The sequence below is a fragment of the Fukomys damarensis genome, unplaced genomic scaffold (genome assembly GCF_012274545.1).
Source record: "Fukomys damarensis isolate Sample0158 unplaced genomic scaffold, DMR_v1.0_HiC HiC_scaffold_37, whole genome shotgun sequence".
NCBI lineage: Eukaryota > Metazoa > Chordata > Mammalia > Rodentia > Bathyergidae > Fukomys > Fukomys damarensis.
Genome location: NW_022900949.1, coordinates 11,878,989 through 11,888,884, shown reverse-complemented (window position 1 = coordinate 11,888,884; position 9,896 = coordinate 11,878,989). Strand labels below are relative to the sequence as shown.

The 9,896-nt window shown below is 55.0% G+C and overlaps 1 protein-coding gene across 9 annotated transcripts in view; it reads right to left on the bottom strand.

Moving 5' to 3' along the window:
* Wiz (WIZ zinc finger) overlaps window positions 1-9,859 on the bottom strand; it is a 27,180-nt gene extending 17,321 nt beyond the window's left edge. For 4 of the 9 annotated variants that reach the window (XM_010640067.3, XM_019210024.2, XM_010640074.3 and 1 more), the window contains exons 1-4: window positions 9,693-9,859; window positions 8,632-8,894; window positions 3,708-3,780; window positions 1,119-1,644 (exon numbers count right to left, since the gene is read on the bottom strand). In XM_010640067.3, coding sequence (XP_010638369.1) covers window positions 1,119-1,644; window positions 3,708-3,780; window positions 8,632-8,836 — 804 coding nt within the window. In that variant the 5' untranslated portion in view covers window positions 8,837-8,894; window positions 9,693-9,859. Of the gene's footprint in view, window positions 1-1,043; window positions 1,645-3,707; window positions 3,781-8,631; window positions 8,895-9,692 lie in introns of those variants that run through there. The other 5 variants (XM_033759458.1, XM_033759456.1, XM_033759457.1 and 2 more) reach the window with 5 other exon arrangements.
* Window positions 9,860-9,896: the final 37 nt, after the last annotated feature.

Sequence of the window (9,896 nt, the reverse complement as noted above, 5' to 3'; positions counted from 1 at the left end):
GGCTGGGGAATGAGGATAGGAGAGGCTGGGGGTGGCAAGACCCCATTCTCAGGGGAAAAATTCATTTCAGAAGTCAATACCACATCCTCATCTTCCTCCTCCTCTTCACTCCAAGGATGTCTCTGATCCCCCAGCCCCTGTGGACAAACAGTGCTTCTGTCTCTACTGAGCTGTATGGGGTAAGGGGTAGATGCCAGTGGGGAAGGAAAGACCAACCTTCCAAGAGGCCTTTGGCTGGAGTGGTTTGAGAGTGGGAAATCCCTCATGCTCAGCTGCTGGCTAAAGGCCAGGCCCGGGTCAAATCCAGCAGGGTTCTCCCGCCACATGGGGGACAAGAGTGGCTCAGCTTTGCCAAAGTAGTCCACAGCAGCAGCGTCGGGGAAGCGGGTGTATGCATCCTGGCTAGTGCCTGGCTGGCTGGTGGGGTCCTCCTCAAAGGCCTCGCCATCCTCCTCCCAGTGGGGACGGGGGTGCACAAGCCTCATGTGTTCCCTGAGCAAGCTCTCGCTCGGTGCGGGAAAGCCACAGAAGACGCAGGCACTAAGGCCTGAGGCAGCTCCGTAGGGTGGATAGACAAGGGTGCTGGCATCGGGCCCTGGGCTTCCGGCCCTGCTGTTGCCCCCAAAAGGCTCCTTGGCAGCCTGGCTGGGAGGCTCACATGCATGCAGTTTAGCATGCTGAACAAAGGCCCTGGAGGAGTTGGTGCCAAAGATGCACTTGGGGCACTGCAGCCGGGCCTCACGGCCCTCGTCACCTGGAAATCGCTTCAGCTTCTGAATCTCCTCAATGATCTTCTCCCGGGAGGCCTGGTGCAGCTGCCGGTGCTGCTCCAGGGCAGTGGGATCAGCAAAGGCCCAGCCACACTCACTGCAGGCCAGGGGGGCCAAGTCTGCAGGGGGCTCCTGGCCGGGGGCTCGGCGGTGCTGGCTCATGTGTTCCAGGAGATGTTCTTTGTGCTTGAAGTAGATGCTGCACTCGATGCATGGAAACACGGCAGGCTCCTCCTCATCCTCTTCCTCTGGGCTGGCCACACTATCGGCCACCTCCTCCAGGAGCTCACACAGGTAGGGTCCCGTGGAGACGGGAGGCAGCACAGGCCGGAGCCGCTCCACAGATGCCTCCGAGTTCACCATCCATGTCTGTGTGGCCACTTCCGAGGCTGCTGTGGGCAGGCCCCACTCAGAGGACTGGGCCAGTCCTTCGAGGTCTTCTCTGGTGCCCACCACCTCCACGTCCAAGGTCTTAGGGGTGTCTTCCATGGGCACGATCACCCTCCTGAAGGAGGCTAGGGGAGGTGGCTGCGGACGCAGGTCCAGGCGTATGCCTGCATCCCGCAGAGGTCCTTGCTCCTCCCTGTCCTGGAGCCAGTCAAACCTGGGGTGGCCCTGCGGGGCCTTCTCTAAGAGCTTCAGTTCACCCTGGTGGTGCAAGAACTTCCTAGAGCCGTCAAACTCAGCATGGGGTTTCATGGTTCTCACAATGACTGAGTCCTCAAAGCTCTGCTCAGATGGGATGCCCTCCCCAGCCTCCTGGACGAAGGGGTGGTCCCAGGGCCTCCGGCCATCAGGGGGGCCAGGGAAAGGACCAAGTAAGTGGGGTGGTGGGGAGCCCTGCCGGAAGTCCAGGCTGCCTCCATCCCAGCAGCTGTAAGGAAGTGCCAAATGGGGACAGGTTAGCCGTAGGCCTCAGTTTCCCTTCCTAGAGTAGAGATGGTGGGGAGTCCTCCCAGATCATCTGAGGCAAGCCCCAGAGATCCAGCCCAAGGGTGACTTCAGAGAGGCTAGACATATAGGGAGTAAAGGTAGGGAGGGAGGATGGGTCCTTCTAGAACTACTGTTTTTGTTTGTTTGAGACAGGGTCTTGTTATGTAGTCCAGGCTGGCCTCAAACTTGCAGCAATCCTCCTGTCTCAGGCTCCTGAGTTCTGGGATGGCAGACATGTACTACCTCCCAGCTCTTCTAGAACTAAGGGGTCAAAAGCCAGGTGGGAGCCTAGGGTGTCCACATAGCCCAGACCCACTGCATCATGGGGAAATGTGCAGACCACAGGGGGATGGGGCAGCCTCTAAGGTGCATCCCCAAGTCTAGCGACAAAGTCACCCTTCATGTCTCCCACAGGAGGACTCGAGGTTCTAACCTGTGTTCCAGGCTGCGCCCATCTTAGTCCTTCCCAATCTGGGATGATTTTAATTAATGACATCGCTTACCCAAATTTGGGAAAAGTTAACTTTGCATCAGAACAATTCAAAAGGTGCACCTGCTCCCCATATCTCCCCTCCTGGAAGGTCAGAGTCAGAGGTGGTTGATGGTTGGTGCTCACCCGCTGGCCCCCGTGACCCTGACCTTCTCAAGTGGAAAGTGGGTAGAGGGTGAATGGGGGAAACAAGGCAACTTCCCTGGGCCTCAGTTTTCCAAACCTCAAAATGGGGAAGAATGTCAAGAACCAGGAAGCTCCTCATCCTAATACAATGTCTAATGAGGTTTTTGATTTTTTTTTGAAGTATCGGGGATTGAATCTAGGATCTTACACATGCTAGGCATGCGTTCTAACATTGCTATACATCCAAAACCCCGTTTAGATTTTTTCATTTTGAGATAGGGCCCTTGCTCAATCATTAAGTTGCCCAAGCTGGGCTCGAAATTGTCATCCTCCTGCTTCAGCCTCCTCAGTAGCTGGGATGACAGGCATGTGCCACTACACATGGGTAAGGAGATTTTCCACAGATGTCATCAGTGAAAACATCACACACAGCAAGTGCTTAGTGAAATACTTGCAAGGGTGGGCATGTAGCTTTGTGCTTAAGCTCTTCTCTGGCAGGCATGAGGCCCTGGGTTTGATCCCAGCACCGCAAAATAAATTTTCTAATGCTCACAACTACAATCCTTCAAATGGGGACCCTGATCCTGCAAGATATAAGCTAAAGATAGGCACAACTTGCAGCTCAGGGAAGCACTTTGCTTCACCTATTGCCTGTGACCAATGTAAGTTCTTACTCTGTCCCTGGTCAATTCTTCTTTCATTTTTAAGGTCCTGCCTTCCTGAGGGGCTACTGATTGTGCCTATGAAATAGAAGAAAAAAAGGCTTCCCCAGTTAGATGGAGCACAGCCCACAGAGCGTCCTCTCAGACCCATCTGTGACATGTGATATGAAGAGGATCATCCTCCCAGGGCTGTGGCAAAGATTCAGTGGGATAAACACCTACCAAGAGCTCAGCACCTAGCAGTTATGATTAATTCCAAGAGATACTAAGATTATTATACACTGGTGTCTGCCACATTGCTTAATAAAAGGTAGTAGCCATTAGCAATGTGCTTGACTCCTGTTTTTATCCAAGGCCCCTTGGGTTCTCAAGGCAAATTTGTGAGATGCATCTATGGCTCCATTTTGCAGATAAGGAAACTGAGGCTGAGAGAGGCCTAACATCATTCTAAGGGCCACCTGGCAGAGAGACAGGACTCCAAGGGTCCACCCTGCAGGCTCATGCCTCTTTGGTCCTGCTCCTGGCAAAGATAATGAGAGTTGACCATCTGTGTTCATGCCAGGCCTCCCTCCGCCCCCAGCACACACCCAGGGGCTTGCCTGCTGGGAGTCACCTCCTCCTGCCTGGCCTCCTGATTCCCTCCTGTCCCCTTCTCATTTCCTCGGGGCTTCTCTCGGGCCTGGGCCCCCCTGCCCTCCCTGAGGTCAGGGCCAGCGTGGCACTCACCAGCTGCTGATCCGATGGGTGGTGGAGGTGGCACGGGGGAGGGCTTCGCTGAGGCCGGGATAGGGCTGCCCGTCTGCAACAGAGAGGGGAGACCCTGAGGGGCTGGGGTCCCCCTGGCTGGGGCTCCATACCCCAGCTTTTGGAGGCCTGCAGGGCGTCTCAGAAAGGCCCTGCTGGCTTCCTGTCCCTCTTCCTGAGAGGCCTTTGGCCTCTGTATTCCTGAGCCCTGAAAGGGCTTGCTTTGGAGGAGTCCCCGTAGGTCTCCTGGGGGATCCCAGGGGCTTGCTACCTTTCAGCCCTCCTCTCTTCCCCCCACCCAGCAACCAGGGTGATGTTTTAAAGTCACACCTTGGTAAAACCTCAGCTGGCCTCTCCTTATGTTTACAACAGAAGCCAGCTTCCCAATGCCATAAACCTACGGCACACGTGCCACAGTGAGGTATTCGTTATCACTGAAAGCTCTAAAAGGTTCGCCATCGCTGCCCTACGAGGTTGGGTGTTGACTGGTTTCTCCAACCTCTCCTCCCTCTCCTGGCCCCTTGATGCCTCTGCCCCAACTGCATGGCCTTCTTGGGAAACCTCAAGCCCACCTCTTTCCAGCCTCGGAGCCTTTGTACTTGCCCAGAGCACCCTCTCTGAGCCACCTACTCGCTTTCTCAGCCCCTGCTTCATTGCTTTCTTATACCCCCAGAGACTGCCATGTCGCCTCTCTGAATGTCTCAGTCCCCTGCAAACACCTAAGTTTCACCAGAGCAGGACTCAGCCTCATTCACTTAGCGTTCCAGCACCTGGCACACAAGTGTTCCACAAATATATGCCAGGTGATGGATGAGGAGCTGGTCCAGACTAAGCTATGCAGGGCCCACTGCTGCCTTCTGGACCTCTTTCCAGGCCCAAATCCTAGGGTGGAATTCCTTCCTGGGAATCCCCCAACACAGATAGAGCCAACTCTCCATTATCCACCTGCTGAGCCAATGCCTGGAGCGACCACAGGAATCCTGGCCTGCATCTCTCTGCCTGCCACGCTTGCCCGACACAAGCGAGCATGCCAATCGGGGAGCAGGCCAATTGTCTGGGCCAAGGTTAACACACTGGGGGAACTTGTGCCCCAGCCAGGGCCCAACAGATGCAATTGCTGGATTAGCCTCAATTTGCAGATGGTTCAGAAAGAGGGCAAGGGCCGGGGCTATTGCTTTTTTCCAATTTTGCACCATCCCAATTTCTCCTGGAATTTGAGAGCTGACCACTGGGAGTCAAGCAATGAGAAAGGGAAGTTGTGTGTGTGTGGGGGGGTCATGAATGTGTGACTGTCGTCTGAGGGCTGCTGAGCCTGAGATGAGGGCCGTGACAGTCACTTGGCACAGCAGATGAAGGGGAGGGTGGGGGCGGCCCTTCACTGTAGGAGGCTGAGAAGCACCCCCGTAGATGCCACCATCTCCCTCTCCCACAGTTATGACCAACAAAAACGTCTCCAGATATTACCAACATATCCTCTGCAGCAGGGTCAGTTACCCCATTTGAGGACGGGGGGTCGGGGGGTGGATGGGGAGCAGGGCTTGAGTGGCAGGACTGAAGTTAGGGTGGGGTGTTAGGGTGCGATGGCTAGGAAAGCAAGGTCTGGGCCAGCCAAGGCAGCACAACCCCATGAAACAGGGTCTCTTGAGGGCACAGAAGTCACGGATGCAAGCTTCGATCAAGGATGACTGATTCATGAGTAACCAGCCCCAGCACACCCTAGAAGTGGGGGTCTGAGGGTCCTGGGTGTCCTGCTTCTGAGATTCTGGGACCCCAAGGTCCTGAGATTCTGGGTGTCCCAGATTTGATGATTCTGTGATTGCCGTTGTCTAAGAATTCCGTGAGCCAGGGGGCCACATTGGCCTCTTTGTCTGAGCAGCTCCAGTGAGGCTCCTATTTTTAGTGGCAGCAACTTTGGAGGAAGGAGGCCAAGCAGAGCCTGTGTTGCAGACATGTTGGAGGTGGGAGTTTTGTCCAGAGGCCTCCCCACTGATGGAGATCCAGATGTACCTGTGGGTCGCATAAGGGGGTGGGGATGCAACTGTAGACCGGTGACCATGCCAAGGGCCCCTCGTTGGCTCCTGCCATCTGGGGTCCCTGGGAAAGCTTGCAAATGAGAGAAGGATGTGTCCATGAGCAACTTGAACCCCAAACCAGACAGTTTGGTAGAGTGGCAAAGAATCTAGCGCCAGTCAAGTCCCAGTTCAAGGCCCAGTAGTGGGGTCTGAAAGGCTTGCTTTGCCCGCTCCAAGCCTCGGTTTCCTCCTCTGTACAACTGGAACAGCCACGTACTCATTCTTGCAGGGCCAGCGATGGATGCCAACAAGATCACAGCAAGTGTTCCATCCAGAGAAGCAAGTGGTGGAGAGACAGAAGGAAGGTGGGGCTCCCAGGGGCTTGGGGCTAGCTCCTTGATGACCCAGGGTAGAAGCTGGAGCTGGACTCAGAGCCTCAGGCCAGCTCACTCCATGCTGATTTCCTCCCGAGTCTGAGCCCCATGAGGGCAGAAATGACGAACGATTTGTCTTTGGGTACCCTGTCCCCAGCACAATGCCAAGCATGCTCCAGACTCTTCATCAATCCACGCAGAATGTCTCAGCTCCCCTCCCTGTCCCCAACCTTGCCATATCTGGGATGCCCAATCTGAGAGGCATTTTGGGCAGTAGCTGTGGGGAGCCAGGAGGCTCCCAGCCAACAGCCATAATGGAAGACAGAGCAGGGAAAGGACATGTCCTTGTCCAGGCCGAGGAATTTGGAGATGGGCACTCCGGGGAGTCCTTGAGGGGTCCCAAGGGCTAAGTGTGTATGAGGGAGGGCCCAGGCTTGGGGTGGAACAGCAGCCCCAGAGACTGTTCCTATTTTTAGGTATCACAAGACTCTTAGGGCAGGTGTGCGAGTCCAAGAAGGGGGGTCGAACAGCCAAGAGGACAGGAGGAGACGCAGCGTCGGAAGCCCAGGCCTTCCTCTGACCTCTAGGGCATGATCTCACTTTGAGTCCAGCCACCCCTTTCCTGTACCCCCTTTTGCTTCAGACCATGAAGGGTGGGCCTGACTTTCTTTAGTGGCTACATATACCACCCCCACTGTTATTTATTTATTTATTGAGACAGGGTCTTGCTATATAGTTCAGGCTGGCCTTGAACTCATGGCAATCCTCCTGCCTCAGCCTCTCAAGTGCTGGAATCACAGGCGTATGCCACCACCAAGCATCCCCAGGATGTAAAACAAGTGCATTTGTGAATATCTGATTGATCCCAAGGGAGAGTGAGGTCACACTTATCTACCTACATTTTCCCCTCTCTCCAGACCTGGGTATCTGCCAGTTAGAGAAGAAATACCCAATCCCTCAGAGCCAGACCTACAGAGGATCCCGAGGTCCCAGAGCCTGTTTCTACAGATTCCTATAAAGTCCAGGCCTGATCCTGCCCCTGGTTAGCTGTGTGACCTAGACAAGATCCTGCTGCTCTCTGGGCATTGAGGAGGTGACTGCTGAAGTATGGGACTCACCGTTTGTCCCCTTAGTCGGGCTCATTGTCCCCCATACCACGGCTTTCACTTTCTGAAGAACTCCGGGAGACTTCCAGGCTGGGCTGGGTGCTTCTTCCTTTATACCTCAGCAACTGTGTCCTTATACACGGTGGGTATCTGTCTCACCTGCCCCAGACAGTAGGGTCCATGATGGCAGGGATGGTGTGTGCTTGACCCCAAAAAGGTGCTCTATAAATGCTGGAGCATTGTAAGAGGTGCTGACGGGCAGGGACAGGTTCAAGAGCCCCATGGATGAGTGAGGCACCTTGGCTAAGGATGATACTATCAAGCCACATTACTGTCTGGCTTTGTCTCTTGGGAAACTTATTTCACCCCTCAAGGTCTGTTTTCCCCTCTCTAACATGTGATGATAATAGTGAAGGGTACCTCACTAGTTCTTCAAAGAGCGATATGAAATTATCACTCAAAGGGCTTGACAGGTAAGAAACCGCTAATGAGGTGCTTGGGAGTTCCTGGGAACCAGTCTTCAGAGGCAGGGCAAGAAGATGAAGGGAGAAGATCTCCAGCCACACCAGGATCCTGCCTGGTCTTGAATATGCCAGGCTCCTCCTTACCACAGGATCTTTGGACTTGCTGTTCCTTCCACCTGGCAAGACCTTCCTGCCATGCATCCTGTGTTCCACTTAAAGACATTCTCTTTGGGAGGCTCTCCTACGTCCCCAGGTGTGACCCTGGCACTCTGCTTAGTACTTCCACAGCCTCTGTCACTATCTGCCCTTATGATATTTGCTTAGTTCTTTGTTGTCCATCTCCCCTTCTAGAATGGCAGCCCCTAGAAGCAGGAACTCTCCCCCTTTGGTTAATGGCTGATTTCCCAGCCCCTAAACAGAGACTGGCACACAGTAGGTGCTCAGTATTTAATGAACGAATAACAAATCTTGAGGGGGGGACAATGTGTGACGTAGACCCTTTTGTAGGGTAAACCAAGGCACAGAGGGACAGCAGGTATCTCTGACTCCAGGTTCTCGCCCTCGCCACTAGAGGGCACAAGCTGTTTTGGCCCAAGGCTCAGAAGTAAAACTTAACCAAGACAGCAAGAGCAAGCAGAGATAGACCCGGGTATGTAAAGGGAACAGGTGGGCTGGGGGCCAGGAGCTCAGGGTGCTGATATGGTCACCTGGTTCTAAGTAGTGTCCATCTCAGAGGAGACAGCTGGGCCAACCGAGTTTCAGTCCTAGTCCTTGCCACCCACTGGGCACCCAAAGCATCTGTTTCCACAACTGTAAAATGGAAAACTAAGCAGAGGGTAAAGAAAAGGCAGTGAACTCAAGGAGAGTCTGAATTCCAAACTCATCTCCTGGTAGGTTGGGTGACCTGGCTCTCTCTGAGCCTTGGGGACCCGCTGGATGTTCCCTCTTACCAGAAATGCCACCTCTGCCATCCAGAATATCTCGGGGACCTTCTTTGGTGATAGGCAGGTAATGGGTAGATCGGAAGATGCTACCTTCACCCTCGGCAGCCTCGGCCCCACCCTCGATGTCCTCCCTTGGAGCTGGGCCAGGCAGTCTCTCAGGGCCTCGAGGACGATCCGGGGCGGCAAGGCCGCCTGCCAGGGGCCCCTCCATGGATGCACTCTGCGTGGCTCCACTTGGCACGGGGCTGGCTTAGCGAAGCATTGTGGGTCTGGGGACAGAGAGGAGGAGGAGGTGCTTAGGGGAGATAAGCCAGGGATTCTGTCTTGGCTTCCCTCCCCTCGAGACCTCAGTCCTGACCCGTGCAACTCATGGCCTCAGTTTACCTCCCCATCCAACACAGCTGGGTAAATGGTGCCGAGGGCCTGTCCGCATCCGTATATCCCAACGACCCTACCCTCAGCATCTGTCAGCATCCCTGTGGATAACGCCGTCTTAACCCAGATGGTTCACTGCCTCCGTTTATCCCAGTCTTACTCGTACCCACTCAGACACCTTGTTTCCTTCCGTCATTAATTCTATCACTTCTCCTGGGTTCCTCCCCTCATTCGCACACAGCTTTAGTTTCCCCCACTCCACCCCAGCTTCCCGGCACATGCACATCCTATGGTCAGGCCTCCCTTCCCTCGAATGCCAGCCACTTGTCCATGCTGATCCCTTACCCTGTCTCAAGTACCCCCATCACCATCTTTTTACTTTTCCCAAAGGGGTTGCCCCTACCAATTACCCCTGCACTTTCCCACACTCCAGCCCCTCCCCCACAGGACCTCAGGGCTCTTCACCATTAACCCCTTCATCCCCACGCACAGCCTCAAGTGACCCCAGCATTAACCCTTTCACTTCTCGCCAACCTTATCCCTCATGCACACCCAGCCTGGGTTTCTCCATCCCCCCAGCCTCCTTCAAGATTGCTCCGGTCCGAGGGCAAAAAGGACCCTATAGGGCTCCTGGTCCAGAAATGAGGACCCCAGAGATAAGGGGGTTGTCCTCTCCACCTATAAATAAATACCTTCAAGGTAACGGCAGAAAGTGAAGGGCAGGAATGAGGCGCCCTCCCCAGGGAGATGATGGGGAGGCCGGGCCCAGGCAACCTGGGCGGAGCCGGGGCTCCGGGCCTGGTTGCAGGCGCTGCCCTCAGGGGCCTAAGGGCTCCCAGGGGGCCCGTCCTTGGGCTGGCAGTCCTGGTGGGGTCCCGGCCCGGGCCTGAAGGAAG